This window comes from Salmo salar, chromosome ssa10 (assembly GCF_905237065.1).
Source record: "Salmo salar chromosome ssa10, Ssal_v3.1, whole genome shotgun sequence".
In the NCBI taxonomy this organism is placed as follows: domain Eukaryota; kingdom Metazoa; phylum Chordata; class Actinopteri; order Salmoniformes; family Salmonidae; genus Salmo; species Salmo salar.
Window position 1 is genome coordinate 24,721,801 of NC_059451.1, and position 19,319 is coordinate 24,741,119.

General features: G+C 41.3%; 1 protein-coding gene across 1 annotated transcript; it reads right to left on the reverse strand.

Moving 5' to 3' along the window:
- Positions 1–8,318: 8,318 nt before the first annotated feature.
- LOC106614015 (uncharacterized) lies at positions 8,319–18,585 on the reverse strand. The gene is made up of 3 exons (XM_014216908.2): positions 18,289–18,585; positions 8,553–10,585; positions 8,319–8,448 (listed from the first exon to the last, which is right to left on the reverse strand). Coding segments are annotated over exons 1-3 (2,244 nt in total). The 5' UTR covers positions 18,498–18,585; the 3' UTR covers positions 8,319–8,446.
- Positions 18,586–19,319: the final 734 nt, after the last annotated feature.

The following is a 19,319-nucleotide window of genomic DNA, read 5'->3' on the forward strand; positions in this document are numbered from 1 at the left end:
CTTTTTGTTGCTTTTTTTTTTATTTTCTTCTGTTAAGAATACTTAATGCCTTCAGAAAATGCACACCCCTTGAGTTTTTCAAAATGTTTGTTACAGCCTGAATTTTAAAATGTATTAAAGAGGAGAGCGAATTTACACAATACCCCATAATGTTAAAGTGGAATTACGTTTTTAATTTAAAATGAACAGTTAGTCTTGAGTCAAGTATTCAACCCCTTTGTTATGGCAATCTTAAATAAGTTCAAGAGAAAATGTGCAATAATAGTGTTTAACATGATTTTTGAATGACTACCTCATCCCTGTACCCCACACATTCTTTTGGTTATGTAGTGTATGTGGACACCTCGTCGAACATCTCATTCTGAAATCATGGGCATTAATAAGGAGTTGGTCCCGCCCCTTTGCTATAATGGCCTCTAGTCTTCTTGGAAGGCTTTCCACTAGGTGCGGGGACTTACTTCCATTCAGCCATAAGAGCATTACTGAGGTCGAGCAGTCCGCATTTCAATTCATCCCAAAGGTGTTTGATGGGGTTGAGGTCGGCTCTATGCAGGCCAGTCAAGTTCTTCCACACCGATCTTGACGAACCATATCTGTATGGACCTCGCTTTCTGCACACAGGGGCATTGTCATGCTGAAACAGGAAAGGGTGTTCCCCAAACTGTTGCCACAATGTTGGAAGCACAGAATCGTCTAGAATGTCATTGTATGCTGTAGCGTTAAGATTTCCCTTAACTGGAACTAAGGGGCCTAGCCCGACCCATGAAAACCAGTCCCAGACCATTATTCCTCTTCCACCAAACTTTACAGTTGGCACTATTCATTCTGGCAAATAGCATTCTCCTGGCATCCGCCAAACCCAGATTTGTCTGTCGGACTGCCAGATGGTGAAGCGTGATTCATCACTCCAGAGAACGTTATTCCAGTGCTCCAGAGTCCAATGGCGGCAAGCTTCACACCACTCCTGCCGACGCTTGGCATTGTGCATGGTGACCTTAGGCTTGTGTGCGGCTGCTCAGCTATGGAAACCCATTTCATGAAGCTCCCGACGAACAGCTCTTGTGCTGACGTTGCTTCCAGAGGCAGTTTGGAACTCGGTAGTGAGTGTTGCAACCGAGGACAGAAGATTTTTATGCGCTTCAGCACTTAGTGGTCCCGTTCTGTGAGCTTGTGTGACCTACAACTTTGTGGCTGAGCTGTTGTTGCTTCTAGATGTGTTCACTTCACAGTAGCAGCACTTACAGTTCACTGGGTCAGCTCTAGCAGGACAGAAATTTGACGAACTGACTTGTTGGAAAGGTAGCATCCTATGATGGTGCCTTGTTGAAAGTTACTGAGCTCTTTAGTAAGGCCATTCTACTGCCAATGTTTGTCTATGGAGATTGCATGGCTGTGTGCTTGATTTTATACTCCTGTCAGCAACATGTGTCTGAAATAGCCGAATCCACTAATTTCAAGGGCTATCCACATACTTTCATATTTTTTTATTTTTTTATTTCACCTTTATTTAACCAGGTAGGCAAGTTGAGAACAAGTTCTCATTTACAATTGCGACCTGGCCAAGATAAAGCAAAGCAGTTCGACAACATACAACAACACAGAGTTACACATGGAGTAAAACAAATATACAGTCAATAATACAGTAGAAAAATAAGTCTATGTACAATGTGAGCAAATGAGGTGAGATAAGGGAGGTAAAGGCAAAAAAAAGTCCATGGTGGCAAAGTAAATACAATATAGCAAGTGAAACACTGGAATGGTAGATTTGTAGTAGAAGAAAGTGCAAAGTAGAAATAGAGATAATGGGGTGCAAAGGAGCAAAATAAAATAAATAAATACAGTAGGGGAAGAGGTAGTTGTTTGGGCTAATTTATAGATGGGCTATGTACAGGTGCAGTGATCTGTGAGCTGCTCTGACAGCTGGTGCTTAAAGCTAGTGAGGGAGATAAGTGTTTCCAGTTTCAGAGATTTTTGTAGTTCGTTCCAGTCATTGGCAGCAGAGAACTGGAAAGAGAGACGGCCAAAGGAGGAATTGGCTTTGGGGGTGACCAGAGAGATATACCTGCTGGAGCGCGTGCTACAGGTGAGTGCTGCTATGGTGACCAGTGAGCGGAGATAAGGGGGGACTTTACCTAGCAGGGTCTTGTAGATGACCTGGAGCCTTGTGGGTTTGGCGACGATTATGAAGCGAAGGCCAGCCAACGAGAATGTACAGGTCGCAGTGGTGGGTAGTATATGGGGCTTTGGTGACAAAACGGATGGCACTGTGATAGACTGCATCCAGTTTGTTGAGTAGGGTATTGGAGGCTATTTTGTAAATGACATCGCCAAAGTCGAGGATCGGTAGGATGGTCAGTTTTACGAGGGTATGTTTGGCAGCATGAGAGAAGGATGCTTTGTTGCAAAATAGGAAGCCAATTCTTGATTTAACTTTGGATTGGAGATGTTTGATGTGAGTCTGGAAGGAGAGTTTACAGTCTAACCAGACACCTAGGTATTTGTAGTTGTCCACACATTCTAAGTCAGAACCGTCCAGAGTAGTGATGCAGGACAGGCGGGCAGGACAGGCAACATATACAGTTGAAGTCGGAAGTTTACATACACTTAGGTTGGAGTCATTAAAACTCGTCTTTCAACCTCCACAAATTTCTTGTTAACAAACTATAGTTTTGGCAAGTTGGTTAGGACATCTACTTTGTGCATGACACAAGTAATTTTTCCAACAATTGTTTACAGACAGATTATTTCACTTATAAGTCAGTGTATCACAATTCCAGTGGGTCAGAAGTTTACATACACTAAGTTGACTGTGCCTTTAAACAGCTTGGAAAATTCCATAAAATGATGTTGTGGCTTTAGAAGCTTCTGATAGGCTAATTGACATCATTTGAGTCAATTGGAGGTGTACCTGTGGATGTATTTCAAGGCCCACCTTCAAACTCAGTGCCTCTTTGCTTGACATCATGGGAAAATCAAAAGAAGTCAGCCAAGACCTCAGAAAAAAGTTGTAGACCTCCACAAGTCTGGAAAATAAAAATAAATTAATCAATTGTAGACCTCCACAAGTCTGGTTCATCCTTGGGAGCAATTTCCAAATGCCTGAAGGTACCACGTTCATCTGTACAAACACTAGTACGCAAGTATAAATACCATGGGACCATGCAGCCGTCATACCGCTCAGGAAGGAGACGCGTTCTGTCTCCTAGAGATGAACGTACTTTGGTGCAAAAATTGCAAATCAATCCCAGAACAACAACAAAGGACCTTGTGAAGATGCTGGAGGAAACAGGTACAAAAGTATCTATATCCACAGTAAAACGAGTCCTATATCGACATAACCTGAAAGGCTGCTCAGCAAGGAAGAAGCCACTGCTCCAAAACCGCCATAAAAAAGCCAGACAACGGTTTGCAACTGCACATGGGGACAAAGATTGTACTTTTTTGGAGAAATGTCCTCTGGTCTAATGAAACAAAAATATAACTGTTTGGCCATTATTAATGACCATCGTTTTGTTTGGAGGAAAAAGGGGGAGGCTTGCAAGCCGAAGAACACCATCCCAACCATGAAGCACGGGGGTGGCAGCATCATGTTGTGGGGGTGCTTTGCTGCAGGAGGGACTGGTGCACTTCACAAAATAGATGGCATCATGAGGCAGGAAAATTCTGTCGATATATTCAAGCAACATCTCAAGACATCAGTCAGGAAGTTAAAGCTTGGTGGGTAGAACTGAAAAAGTGTGTGCAAGCAAGGAGGCCTACAAACCTGACTCAGTTACACCAGCTCTGTCAGGAGGAATGGGCCAAAATTCACCCAACTTATTGTGGGAAGCTTGTGGAAGGCTACCCGAAATGTTTGACCCAAGTTAAACAATTTAAAGGCAATGCTACCAAACACTAATTGGGTGTATGTAAACTTCTGACCCACTGGGAATGTGAATCCACCAATTTGTAAGTCGCTCTGGATAAGAGCGTCTGCTAAATGACTTAAATGTAAATGTAATTAAATAAATAAAAGCTGAAATAAATCATTCTCTCTACTATTATTGTGACATTTCACATTCTTAAAATAAAGCGGTGATCCTAACTGACCTAAGACAGGGAATGTTTACTTGGATTAAATGTCAGGAATTGTGAAAAACTGAGTTTAAATGTTTTTGGCTAAGGTGTATGTCAACTTCCGACCAACTGAATATAGTGTACAGTCGTGGCCAAAAGTTTTGAGAATGACACAAATATTAATTTTCACTGTCTGCTGCCTCTGTGTCTTTAGATATTTTTGTCAGATGTTACTATGGAATACTGAAGTATAATTACAAGCATTTCATAAGTGTCATAGGCTTTTATTGACAATTACATGAAGTTGATGCAACGAGTCAATATTTGCAGTGTTGACCCTTCTTTTTCAAGACCTCTGCAATCCGCCCTGGCATGCTGTCAATTAACTTCTGGGCCACATCCTGACTGATGGCAGCCCATTCTTGCATAATCAATGCTTGGAGTTTGTCAGAATTTGTGGGTTTTTGATTTTCCACCCGCCTCTTGAGGATTGACCACAAGGTCTCAATGGGATTAAGGTCTGGGGAGTTTCCTGGCCATGGACCCAATATATCAATGTTTTGTTCCCCGAGCCACTTAGTTATCACTTTTGCCTTTTGGCAAGGTGCTCCATCATGCTGGAAAAGGCATTGTTCTTCACCAAACTGTTCCTGGATGGTTGGGAGAAGTTGCTCTCGGAGGATGTGTTGGTACCATTCTTTATTCATGGCTGTGTTCTTAGGCAAAATTGTGAGTGAGCCCACTCCCTTGGCTGAGAAGCAACCCCACACATGAATGGTCTCAGGATGCTTTACTGTTGGCATGACACAGGACTGATGGTAGTGCTCACCTTGTCTTTTCCGGACAAGCTTTTTTCCAGATGCCCCAAACAATCAGAAAGGGGATTCATCAGAGAAAATGACTCCAAATGACTCCAGTACCCCAGTCCTCAGCAGTCCAATCCCTGTACCTTTTGCAGAATATCAGTCTGTCCCTGATGTTTTTCCTGGAGAGAAGTGGCTTCTTTGCTGCCCTTCTTGACACCAGGCCACCCTCCAAAAGTCTTTGCCTCACTGTGCGTGCAGATGCACTCACACCTGCCTGCTGCCATTCTTGAGCAAGCTCTGTACTGGTGGTGCCCCGATCCCGCAGCTGAATCAACTTTAGGAGACGGTCCTGGTGCTTCCTGGACACCCTGAAGCCTTCTTCACAACAATTTGAACCGCTCTACTTAAAGTTCTTGATGATTTGATAAATGGTTGATTTAGGTGCAATCTTACTGGCAGCAATATCCTTGCCTGTGAAGCCTTTTTTTGTGCAAAGCAATGATGACGGCACGTGTTTCCTTGCAGGAAACCATGGTTGACAGAGGAAGAACAATGATTCCAAGCACCACCCTCCTTTTGAAGCTTCCAGTCTATTATTCGAACTCAATCAGCATGACAGAGTGATCTCCAGCCTTGTCCTCGTCAACACTCACACCTGTGTTAACGAGAGAATCACTGACATGATGTCAGCTGGTCCTTTTGTGGCAGGGATGAAATGCAGTGGAAATGTTTTTTGGGGATTCAGTTAATTTGCATGGCAAAGAGGGACTTTGCAATTAATTGCAATTCATCTGATCACTCTTCATAACATTCTGGAGTATATGCAAATTGCCATCATACAAACTGAGGCAGCAGACTTTGTCTAAATTAATATTTGTGTCATTCTCAAAACTTTTGTCCACACCTGAGTAAAGGGCTTGTTTGACCTTGGCTTGGGGGTGGTTAGTAAATATTAGTTATCGACCTAGTCACACGTAATGGTTTCATCCCTAGTCAGAGGTGTTAAGGATTCATGACTGTCTATTCACATTAAGAAACTGATGCAGCTCGCTGTAAGAGCTGCCACCTAATGTTTCCCCAGGAGATCTGGCAGTGTTGCTTACCATTCCAGGGGCTGGGGACACTAAATGCCTGCAAATACTCAGTCAGCACACACAAGTCATATGCTCTGAATCTGATACGGTACTTTCCCAATTGCTCAACATCATACAAAAAGGAATGTCCTCCTAGGTCTCTATCATATATCTTGTATTATGTAACAGATACACTGCTAACCTTGCATTGCCCAAATTTCTTGTTGAGCAAATGGGTCTCGAGGAAATGAGACATTAGCAATGCTAGTTTGCTTAGGGTTGAGCTACACTCCACTACATATTTATTTGGACAGTGAGGCTAAAACGTTTAATTTGGTTCTGTAGTCCAGCATTTTGGATTTGAGATCAAATATTTTACAGAGACGACAGTACAGAATGTCACCTTTTATTTGAAGATATTTTCATACATTGGCCTATCTGTTTTATCTTTAGAAATGAAAGCACTTTATATATTTAGGTGCAGGAGCGCCACAATACTTTGGAGCTAAACAGTGCTTAATTTGTAAATTGGGAGGCAAGAACATAAAGTGAGCACGAGAGGGGGGTGACATGGAGATCTCTGAGGTACCGGAACATCCCATTTATAATAAAGCATTGCATATCATTGCATTTGTGGAGTGGTCTAGACTAGAGGAGTGGAGGTATATAAATTCAACTTGTAAAGTGTTGGTCCCATGTTTTATTAGCTGAAATAAAAGATCCCAGAATTTTTCCAAATGCACAAAAAGCTTATTTCTCTCAAATGTGGAGCACACATTTGTTTACATCCCTGCTAGTGAGCATTTTTCCTTTGCCAAGATAATCCATCCACTTGACAGGTGTGGCATATCAAGAAGCTGAATAAACAGCGTGATCATTACACAGATGTCTCAAGTTTTGAGGGAGCATGCAATTGGCATGCTAACTGTAGAAATGTATACCAGAGCTGTTGCCAGAGAATTAAATGTTTATTTCTTTACCAATGTTACAATTTTTTTGAGAATTTGGTGTAACAGTTTTGCTTCCGTCCCTCTCCTCGCCCCTACCTGGGCTCGAACCAGAGACACTCTGCACACATCAACAACTGCCGCACACGAAGCATCGTTACCTATCGCTTCACATAAACCGCGGCCCTTGCACACTGGTTTGGCAGTATGTCCAACTGGCCTCACAACTGCAGACCACGTGTAACACGCCAGCCCAGGACCTCCACATGCGGCATCTTCCCCTGAAGGGTCGTCTGAGACCAGCCACCTGGACAGCTGATAAAACTGCAGAGTATTTCTGTCTTTAAAAAAGCACTTTTGTGGGAAAAACTAATTTTGATTGGCTGGGCCTGGTTCGCAAGTAGGTGGGCCACCATGGCTGCACCCCTGCCCAGTCATGTAACTCAATAAAATCGTTAAAATTGTCGCATGTTGCGTTTATATTTTTGTTCAATATAAAAGGAGAGCGATAGGATTTTGGCACGAGTGCATCGGCCATCGCCGGTGACTGAGCTGCGTATCATTGGGTTAGTCTATACTAACCCTATATATTATAGTGCTAAAAGCTTTTTAGGACTATAATTTTCCCCTCATATTGTACAATATGTGTTTCTCCTCCACACATTTAGGACTAGGCTATTGATGGATTCAAGACTAGGTCGTTTTTAATGATCTCACATTTTCAGTTTGTCAGTGTCAAAGTAGCCAGACATTTCAATCATTTGTGCGGTATTAAAAAACATTCTGCTAAAGTCTCCAGTCATGTAAAATGATATAGAATTACATGAAATGCGTTTATAAAAGGCCCAATTTTCCAACCAAAACAATGCAAATGCATCCAACAAGTTTGTAGAGTCACAAGCTTGGTGCAGTCATTGCGTGCTAGGAATATGGGACCAAATACTAAACTTTTGACTAAAATAAATACACTATAAGGGAATTTGTCCAAATACTTATGACACCTTCAAATGGGGGGGACTAGATATATATAGTACCGGCACCCAAAATGAGTACCGGTACCAATTTCAGTCCAAGTTAAGCACTGCTGTCCAAATAAATTTGTAGGAGAGTTTATATCTTATATTATATATTTGGGGCGTCAGGTTGCCTTGTGGTTAGAGTGTTGGACTAGTAACCGAAAGGTTGTAAGATCGAATCCCCAAGCTGACTAGGTAAAAATCTGTTGTTCTGCCCCTGAACAAGGCAGTTAACCCACTATTCCTAGGCCGTCATTGAAAATAAGAATTTGTTCTTAACTGACTTGCCTAGTTAAATAAAAGGTAAAGTAAAAAAATATATAATCTGGTTTAGTACATTTAGATCAGTGCTCAAATCCTAAGAGAATGTGTCCCCCTAGTGTTTACTTTCTGAAACTACTCCAGCTCGCCTAAAAATATTGCACAGAATTAAGGGATAAATGCAAAATAATAATATCTGTATTTATTTGATGTTGGTCAAAATAAATGATTATTTCTTCAGAAAGAGGACTCCTGTTGAGGGAAATAAACGTTTCTTCCTTCAGGACTCCTGTTGAGGGAAAATAAGAAATTATTACTAAAAGTGCAAATATCTTTGAATGATAACATTGCATTGTATCAGCCATATAGTACATTTTTTATGTTGGTACTCACAGTGATAAAAAATATGTTCCTTCCTGCAGGGTCTACTAGTTGACACTGAGGGCTGGTCTGACAGACAGGTAGTCTGTGTCTGTGGAGATGGGGATGCATTGTCTCTTCCCTCCCCTTCAGTGCTCCTTGCTATCAACTCTCTGTGCACGTTGGAGCCTTTGTGTAGTGAATATTTATTTTGATTGGATCCACATTTCAAACACGTTGTGAGTACTGGATACTCGGAATGGAAACACTTCCTAGAAAAAGGCCCAAAAGTGACTTTGGGAAATCCTCTTTCTTGACTCTCAGCGGTGCTGGATTCTGATAGGCTATGGGAGTTGTTCTGGTTGTTCTGTTGTTTATTACTCATTTCTTTGAGGTTGTTAGTTTGGGATGTAGCTGATGTCTGAGGCTCTTTGGGCTCCACAGGGATATCCTTAATCTTAGAGGCCGCTTGGGGGTGTTGGACTTTGGCTCCAGGGCGATGTCTCTTGTACAGGTCTTTGGCTACACCCTCAGGAACCTCAAATGCCTTCAGAGAGTCCATTATCCGTTTTGGGTAACCCCAGTTTTTGTGAGCCTTCTTTTTCCTCACATTGCCCTCTAAAACCTCTTTCTGTTCGTCAGTCAAAAATGGCAAGTCACTTGTCATCACCTCTATGTCATACTTGGGCTTTGGGGAAACTCTGCTATGGTCTATCTTTGGTGCCTTGGGAATAAGGGCATCAATAGACTTTGTCACCACATGAGGCAGACCCCAGAGGTGTTGGATTTTCTTGCGCTTGATGTGGAACTCTAGCTTGTCTCTAATTTCTTTGCTGATGAAAAGTGTCTTAGAGCAATTCAATTCCAACTCTACCTCTGATGATGTCACTTCCTTAGGCTGAGAAGTTTCTTCGGGTGTGATCAGTTCCATGGACTTGCTGAAGATGGTGGGCGCTCCAAATACATTTGCCAAACGCTTCTGTTTCAGGTTCATCTCAAGAAGTTGAATGGATGCCTTTCCCATGAATAAAACATGTTTCACTCTGGGTATAGGAATGCAAATACCTGGTCCGACTAGCTTCTTCACTAACCTGTTAGGACAAGCATTTCCCTGTGGCTTAGACAAGAGGTCCCTCTTTTCCCATTTCTGATCTTTCTGATCATTGAAGGCTACCCGGGATATATCAGTAGAGTTCATTTTTGATAATTTGCCAAAAGATTTTTCCTTGATTTTGATAAGATATTCAAACATGGCAAGACTTTTTTGAAATGGGGTCTTTGCATTTTGCTGTTCGGGTTCTGTAACTTTGTCACACACCATAGTTCGATGTTTTTCCTCTTCAACGTTGACAACAAGCTCAGGAATCCTCTTTGTGGCCTCTTTCCAGATACTGTTCTCTAGACTGTGCATCCCCTGCAATTTTACTGGCAGTGGGTTATTCAACTCTGACCTGCCAGCAGGACCTTTGTTAGTAGAGCATGGCTCATCCTTGGAAACCACTGGGGGAGCATGGATCGATTCACTCATCTCAGATCTTACAGACACAAGAGCGGATAGACTGGATGTTGAGGAGCTGAGGGAGGACCAGGAGTTAAATGAGCTGATAAAATCAGATGACCCCATAATGCTCAGAGGCCAAAAGCTGTACTCAGTCTTACTGCTGGTGGTGGTTTCGTTTCTGGAATCTGGAGTGTCCACCCTGATGTCGACGCACCTGCCACCATCGTTGTTACACAGGTGCATAGACCTGCACTGTTTGCAGTCAGACGGTAACTCGACATGACATTTGGAGGAAAATGAAGGTTTTCCCTTTGTATCCAGTTCACTTGCCATGTCGTAGAAAGAGTCAAATTCAGAGTCATATTCAGTAGTAAGGCTATAACCTGAGCTTGAGTCAACATAGGAATCTGGAGACCGCTGCCACCTTGGCTTCCTCTGTCTTCTGCTCCTACAGCTGACCTTGTGCACAGATCTGTTCTCCAGCAGATCATCCAGTTCACTCACATGGTCTAAGCAGCTACTGTATAGGGTGTAGCTCTGGGTGGTCAAATCCTTCAGCATGTCCCTTGTGAGAAAAGATACCACTGATATTTGTAAAAACATTTTTTGAAATGTATGAAATTACTTAAGGGTTGGCTAGAGCACACACACACACTCTCTCTCTCTCTCTCTCTCTCTTTATTGGTATGGGAAACATATATTTACATTGCCAAAGCAAGTGAAATAGATAATAAACAAAAGTGAAATAAACAATAAAAAATGTACAGGAAACATTACAAAAGTTTACAAAAAGTTCCAAAAGAATGTATACAGTGTTGTAATGATGTGTAAATAGGTTGTATTTACAATGGTGTTTGTTCTTCACTGGTTGACCTTTTCTTGTGACAACAGGTCACAAATCTTGCTGCTCCGATTGCACACTGTGGTATTTCACCCAATATGTATGGGAGTTTATCAAATTGAAATTTTTTTCTAATTCTTTGTGGGTCTGTGTAATCTGAAGGAAATATGTGTCTCTAATATGGTCTTACATTTGGCAGGAGGTTAGGAAGTGCAGCTCAGTTTCCACCTCATTTTGTGGGCAGTGTGCACATAGCCTGTCTTCTCTTGAGAGCCAGGTCTGCCTTCAGCTGCCTTTCTCAATAGCAAGACTATGCTCACTGAGTCTACATAGTCAAAGATTTCCTTAATTGTAGGTATCCTGTCACTGTGTGCTCTCTGTTTAGGGCCAAATAGCATTCTAGTTTGCTCTGGGTTTTTTTGTAAATTCTTTCCAATGTGTTGTTTTCTCATGATTTGGTTGGGTCTAATTGTGTTGCTGCCCTGGGGCTCTGTGGGGTCTGTTTGTGTTTGTGAACAGAGCCCCAGGACCAGCTTGCTTAGGGGGCTCTTCTCCGGGTTCATTTCTCTGTAGGTGATGGCTTTGTTATGGAAGGTTTGGGAATCGCTTCCTTTTAGGTGGTTGTAGAATTTAACGTCTCTTTTCTGGATTGTGATAATTAGTGGGTATTGGACGAATTCTGCTCTGCATGCATTATTTGTTTTTTTACGTTGTACACTGGAGGATATTTTTGCAGAATTCTGCATGCAGAGTCTCAATTTGGTGTTTGTCCCATTTTGTGAAATCTTGGTTGGTGAGCAGACCCCTGACCTCACAATCATAAAGGGCACAGGGTTCTACAGTGCCTTGCAAAAGTATTCATCCCCCTTGGCGTTTTTCCTATTTTGTTACATTACAACCTGTAATTTACATTTATTTGGATTTCATGTAATGGACATACACTAAACAGTCCAAATTGGTGAATTGAAGAAGAAAAAAAATTACTTGTCTAAAAAAATTATGAAAAAACAATTCTGGAAAAGTGGTGCGTGCATACTGTATGTTCAGTTGAAGTCGGAAGTTGAAGTCGGAAGTTTACATACACTTAGGTTGGAGTCATTAAAACTTGTCTTTCAACCACTCCACAAATGTCTTGTTAACAAACTATAGTTTTGGCAATTTGGTTAGGACATCTACTTCGTGCATGACACAAGTAATTTGTCCAACAATTGTTTACAGACAGATTATTTCACTTGTAATTCAGTGTATCACAATTCCAGTGGGTCAGAAGTTTACATACACTAAGTTGACTGTGCCTTTAAACAGCTTGGAAAATTCCAGAAAATGATGTCATGGCTTTAGAAGCTTCTGATAGGCTAACTGACATCATTTGTGTAAATTGGAGGTGTACCTGTGAATGTATTTCAAGGCCTACCTTCAAACTCAGTGCCTCTTTGCTTGACATCATGGGAAAATCAAAATAAATTAATCAATTGTAGACCTCCACAAGTCTGGTTCATCCTTGGGAGCAATTTCCAAATGCCTGAAGGTACCACGGTCATCTGTACAAACAATTGTACGCAAGTATAAACACCATGGGACCACGCGGCCGTCATACCGCTCAGGGAGGAGACACGTTCTGTCTCCTAGAGATGAACGTACTTTGGTGCGAAAAGGGCAAATCAATCGCAGAACAACAGCAAAGGACCTTGTGAAGATGCTGGAGGAAACAGGTACAAAAGTATATATATCCACAGTAAAACGAGTCCTATATTGACATAACCTGAAAGGCCGCTCAGCAAGGAAGAAGCCACTGCTCCAAAACCGCCATAAAAAGCCAGACTACAGTTTGAACTGCACATGGGGACAAAGATCATACTTTTTGGAGAAATGTCCTCTGGTCTGATGAAACAAAAATATAACTGTTTGGCCATAATGACCATTGTTATGTTTGGAGGGAAAAGGGGGAGGCTTGCAAACCGAAGAACACCATCCCAACCATGAAGCACGGGGGTGGCAGCATCATGTTGTGGGGGTGCTTTGCTGCAGGAGCGACTGGTGCACTTCACAAAATAGATGGCATCATGAGGAAGGAAAATTCTGTGGATATATTCAAGCAACATCTCAAGACATCAGTCAGGAAGTTAAAGCTTGGTCGCAAATGGGTCTTCCAAATGGACAATGACCCCAAGCATACTTCCAAAGTTGTGGCAAAATGGCTTAAGGACAACAAAGACAAGGTATTGGAGTGGCCATCACAATGCCCTGACCTCAATCCTATAGAAAATTTGTGGGCAAAACTGAAAAAGCGTGTGTGAGCAAGGAGGCCTACAAACCTGACTCAGTTACACCAGCTCTGTCTGGAGGAATAGGCCAAAATTCACCCAATTTATTGTTGGAAGCTTGTGGAAGGCTATCCGAAAAATGTTTGACCCAAGTTAAACAATTTAAAGGCAATGCTACCAAATACTAATTGAGTGTATGTAAACTTCTGACCCACTGGGAATGTGATGAAAGAAATAAAAGCTGAAATAAATAATTCTCTCTACCATTATACGGACATTTCACATTCTTAAAATAAAGTGGTGTTCCTAACTGACCTAAGACAGGGATTTTTTACTCTGATTAAATGTCAGGAATTGTGAAAAACTGAGTTTAAATATATTTGGCTTAACCACTTTATTTTAAGAATGTGAAAGGTCCGTATAATGGTAGAGAGAATTATTTCTTTGTTTTTATTTCTTTCATCACATTCCCAGTGGGTCAGAAGTTTACATACACTCAATTAGTATTTGGTAGCATTGCCTTTAAATTGTTTAACTTGGGTCAAACATTTTTCGGATAGCCTTCCACAAGCTTCCAACAATAAATTGGGTGAATTTTGGCCTATTCCTCCAGACAGAGCTGGTGTAACTGCGTCAGGTTTGTAGGCCTCCTTGCTCGCACACGCTTTTTCAGTTTTGCCCACAAATTTTCTATAGGATTTAGGTAAACTTCCGACTTCAACTTTATTCATCCTCTTTGCTATGAAGCCCCTAAATAAGATCTGGTGCAACCAATTACCTTCAGAAGTCATACAATTAGTTAAATAAAGTCCACCTGTGTGCAATCTAAGTGTCACATGATCTGTCACATGATCTCAGTATATATACACCTGTTCTGAAAGGCCCCAGAGTCTGCAACACCACTAAGCAAGGGGCATCACCATGCAAGCGGCACCATGAAGACCAAGGAGCTCTCTAAACAGGTCAGGGACAAAGTTGTGGAGAAGTACAGATCAGGGTTGGGATATAAAAAAATATCGGAAACTTTGAACATCCCATGGAGCACCATTAAATCCATTATAAAAAAATTGAAAAAATATGGCACCATAACAAACCTGCCAAGAGAGGGAGACTCCCCAAACATATGGAAGAAGGTACTCTGGTACCTTGGCCATCAAGGAAAACGCTATGTCTGGTGAAAACCCAACACCTCTCATCACCCTGATAACGCCATCCCCACAGTGAAGCATGGTGGTGGCAGCATCATGCTGTGGGGATGTTTTTCATTGGCAGGGACTGGGAAACTCGTCAGAATTTAAGGAATGATGGATGGTGCTAAATACAGGGAAATTCTTGAGGGAAACCTGTTTCAGTCTTCCAGAGATTTGAGACTGGGATGGAGGTTCACCTTCCAGCAGGACAATGACCCTAAGCATACTGCTAAAGCAACACTCGAGTGGTTTAAGGGGAAACATTTAAATGTCTTGGAATGGCCTACTCAAAGCCCAGACCTCAATCCAACTGAGAATCTGTGGTACGACTTAAAGATTGCTGTACACCAGTGGAACCCATCCAACTTGAAGGAGCTAGAGCAGTTTGCATTGAAGAATGGGCAAAAACCCTAGTGGCTAGATGTGCCAAGCCTATAGAGACATACCCCAAGAGACTTGCAGCTGTAACTGCTGGAAAGTATTGACTTAGGGGGGTGAATAGGTATGCATGCTCAAGTTTTCAGGTTTTTTTTGTCTTATTTCTTGTTTGTTTCACAATAAAAAATATTTTGCATCTTCAAAAGTGGTAGGCATGTTGTGTAAATCAAATGATACAAACCCCCCAAAAATCTATTTTCATTCCAGGTTGTAAGGCAATACAATAGGAAAAATGCCAAGGGGGTGAATACTTCGCAAGCCACTGTATAACTGATTCAAGTATTTTTAGCCAGATCCTAATTGGTATGTCGGATTTTAAGTTCCTTTTGATGGCATAGAAGGCCCTTCTTGCCTTGTCTCTCAGATCGTTCACAGCTTTGTGGAAGTTACCTGTGGTGCTGATGTTTAGGTCGAGGTATGTATCGTTTTTTGTGTGCTCTAGGGAAACAGTGTCTAGATGGAATTTGTATTCGTGGTCCTGGCAACTGAACCTTTTTTGGAACACCATTATTGTTGTCTTACTGAGATTTACTGTCAGGGCCCAGGTCTGACAGAATATGTGCAGAAGATCTAGGTGCTTCTGTAGGCCCTCCTTGGTTGGGGACAGAAGCACCAGATCATCAGCAAACAGTCGACATTTGACTTTCTAGTAGGGTGAGGCCAGGTGCTGCAGACTGTTCTAGTGCCCTAGCCAATTCGTTGATATACAGTACCGGTTTTAAGTTTGGACACACCTACTCATTCAAGGGTTTTTCTTTTTTTTGGACTATTTTCTACATTGTAGAATGATGGTGAAGACTTAAACTATGAAATAACACATATGGAATCATGTAGTAAACTAAAAAAAGTGTTAAACAAATGTAAATATATTTTATGTTTGAGATTCTTCAAAGTAGCCACCCTTTGCCTTGAGGACAACTTTGCACACTCTTGGCATTCACAGGCAGCTTCCTGAGGTATTCACCTGGAATGCATTTCTATTAACCGGTGTGCCTTGTTAAAAGTTAATTTGTGGAATTTATTTCCTTCTTAATGCATTTGAGCCGATCAGTTGCGTTGTGACAAGGTAGGGGCGGTATACAGAAGATAGGCCTATTTGGTAAAAGACCAAGTCCATTTTATGGCAAGAATAGCTCAAATAAGCAAAGAGAAACGACAGTCCATCATTACTTTAAAACATGAAGGTCAGTCAATCCGGAAAATTTCAAGAACTTTGAAAGTTTCTTCAAGTGCAGTCACAAAAACCATCAAGCGCTTTGATGAAACTGGCTCTTATGAGGACCGCCACAGGAAAGGAAGACCCACAGTTACCTCTGCTGCAGAGGATAAGTTAATTAGCGTTACCAGCCTCAGAAATTACATCCCAAATAAAAGCTTCACAGAGTTCAAGTAACAGACACATCTCAACATCAACTGTTCAGAGGATACTGCGTGAATCAGGCCTTTATGGATGAATTGCTGCAAAGAAACCACTAAAGGATACCAATAAGAAGAAGAGACTTGCTTGGGCCAAGAAACACGAGCAATGGACATTAGACCGGTGGATATCTGTCCTTTGGTCTGATGAGACCAAATTTGAGATTTTTTGTTCCAACTGCCATGTCTTTGTGAGACACACAGTAGGTGAACAGATGATCTCAGCATGTGTAATTCTTACCCTGAAGCATGGAGGAGGAGGTGTGATGGTGCTTTGCTGGTGACACTCTCTGTGATTTATTTCAATATCAAGGCACACTTAACCAGTAAATACAATATAGCAATTAAAACACTGGAATGGTAGATTTGACAGTAGATGAGTGTGCAAAGTAGAAATACTGGGGTGCAAAAGAGCAAAATAGTGGGACTATCATTTGTTTTTCAACAGGATCATGACCCAACACACCTCCAGGCTGTGTAAGGCCTATTTGACCAAGATGGAGAGTGATGGAGAGCTGCATCAGATGACCTGGCCTCCACAATCAGCTGACCTTAACCCAATTGAGATGGTTTGGGATGAGTTGGACTGCAGAGTGAAGGAAAAGCATCCAACAAGTGCTCAGTATATGTGGGAACTCCTTCAAAGCTGTCATCAAGGCAAAGTGTGGCTATTTTGAAGAATATAAAATATATTTTGATTTGTTTAACACTTTTTTTGGTTACTACATGATTCCATAGTTTATTATTCTACAATGTAGAAAATAGTAAAAAACTTTTCACTGGTACTGTATATGTTGAAGAGGGTAGGTCTTAAGCTGCATCCCTGTCTCACCCACCGGCCCTGTGGAAAGAAATGTGTGTGTTTTTTGCCAATTTTAACGACACACTTGTTGTTTGTGTATATGGATTTTATAATGTTGTATGTTTTCCAATTTGACATTTGCTCAGTATATTGTTTTCACTGAGGAAATGTACGAGTCTGCGTTAATTATAATGCAGAGGATTTTCCCAAGGTTGCTGTTGACGCATATCCCACGGTAATTATTGGGGTCAAATTTGTCTCCACTTTTGTGGTTTGGGGTGATCTTTCCTTGGTTTCAAATATTGGGGAATATGCCAGAGCTGAGGATGATGTTAAAGAGTTTAGTATAGCCAATTGGAATTTGTGGTCTGTATATTTTATCATTTCATTTCAGATATCATCAACCCTATAGGCCTTTTTGGGTTGGAGGGTTTGTATTTTGTCCTGTAGTTCATTAAATATAATTAGAGAATCCAGTGGGTTCTGGTAGTCTTTAATAGCTGACTCTAAGATTTGTATTTGATCATGTATATGTTTTTGTTGTTTGTTCTTTGTTATAGAGCCCAAACGATTGGAGAAGTGGTTTATCCATACATCTCCATTTTGGATAGATAACTCTTTGTGTTGTTGTTTATTATTTTAGTGGTTCACCATAGTGAAGGCATATGCTCAGGTTTTCTGGGTCTCTATGTTTTAGGTTGGATAGGTTTCTCAATATCTTTTAGGTTTTTGCATTCTTCATCAAACAATTTGTCATTGTTGTTAATTTTCTTAGGTTGTCTGCTTGAAATGTTTTGATAGGGAAGCTGAGAGGTCAAATATACTGTTTAGGTTTTCTACTGCCATGTTTGCACCTTCACTATTACAGTGAAACATTTTGTCCAGGAAATTGTCTAGAAGGGATTGAATTTGTTGTTGCAATTTTTTGTTGTTGTTGTAGATTTCCACACTACTTTTCTTCCACCCATTGCATTTCTTAATATTATTCAGTTCCTTAGGCTTTGATGCCTCATGATTGAGCATAGCTCTGTTCAGGTGGAGTGCGATTTTGCTGTGATCTGATAGACTCTGGGTTGAGGTCAGTGATAAAGTAGTCTACAGTATTACTGTCAAGAGATGAGCTATAGGTGTACCTACCGTAGGAGTCCTCTCGAAGCCTACCATTGACTATGTACATACCCAGCGTCCCGACAGAGCTGCAGGCGTTGTGACACGTTTTTGTTTGTTATGTTGTTGTAGTTGTGTCTAGGGAGGCAAATGGGGTCTCTCTCTCTCTCTCACAAACACACACGCAAACAAACATGTTTCTAAACTTACAACAAATCTGTGTCGTCGAAGTCTTCATCCTTTCTTCTCCATAGATCCCATAAGCACCACAGTATGAGGCCCGAGCAGAATGAAAACACAACGGTCTTGATAAGGATTGCCACATCAAGACCCAGGAATGGAGGCCGAGAAGAGACATTCACACCGTTGCTGAAATCATTATTTGCGGTAGCAAACATATTGGCGATGGAAACCATCATCTAGCTGGCCTATTACATTTTGTGTTCAGAATTTCCCCCATTAATGGTGAGTTTGGAAAATTCGGCAAGAACATTGGAGCGCTCCAAGCGTCATAAACGATTGCGTATTGCGTTCGTATTTGTGACACAGTAGACGCGCAACTATTTCAAGCAAAGTCAAAGACAACTATACATAGTAATAAAATGCATGCATTTGCTTTTAAACGACTTATTTACTTGAATGTCTATCATGATAGAAAGTGTTTGTTCCTTATAGTCCTATTGTGCTCGTTTCATGTTAATTAATTCTATGTTCCCGCTCCAAAATGATTATAGTTTATAGCTGATTATAAATCCATAACAATCCATATATTATCACCTAATGTTGTGTTAGATATTTTTATCAACTTAAGTTCTTGTGAACATTATACGTTTTGAACTTCTTTTTGCTATTTATGGCCTGTAGGCCTCATTGACCTGAGCTCATACAACTTGTTTTTGAGTTGAAAAAAAACATAATATATGGATTATTTTGACTATAACAAATACTCAGATGAAACATATTGTGCTATTTATTCCAGACTACTTTCTCCTCTAATGCATCTTCACTGTCAGTTTCCTGGCCTCTCTCCTCCTCACCAGTGTCATGATCAAAGATATGATCAAGAGCCTCACAAGAGCCTTCCCGTTGCCATGGAAGCCAAGAAGGGAAGTGAGGTGTGAGTGTGTGTGTGTGTGTGTGTGTGTGTGTGTGTGTGTGTGTGTGTGTGTGCGCTCAAACACACATGCATGTGGGGGTCTGGGAGAGGAAGTGTGTCCATCTGATGAATGGGCATGTGCCTG

Excerpts from the sequence above, each read along its gene's own strand:
- LOC106614015 (XM_014216908.2), bottom strand. The coding sequence starts at position 18,497 with ATGATGGTTTCCATCGCCAATATGTTTGCTACCGCAAATAATGATTTC. Across the intron at positions 10,586-18,288 it reads TTCGACGACACAGATTTGTT|GGACATGCTGAAGGATTTGA; the intron begins GTAAGTTTAGAA and ends TTTTCTCACAAG.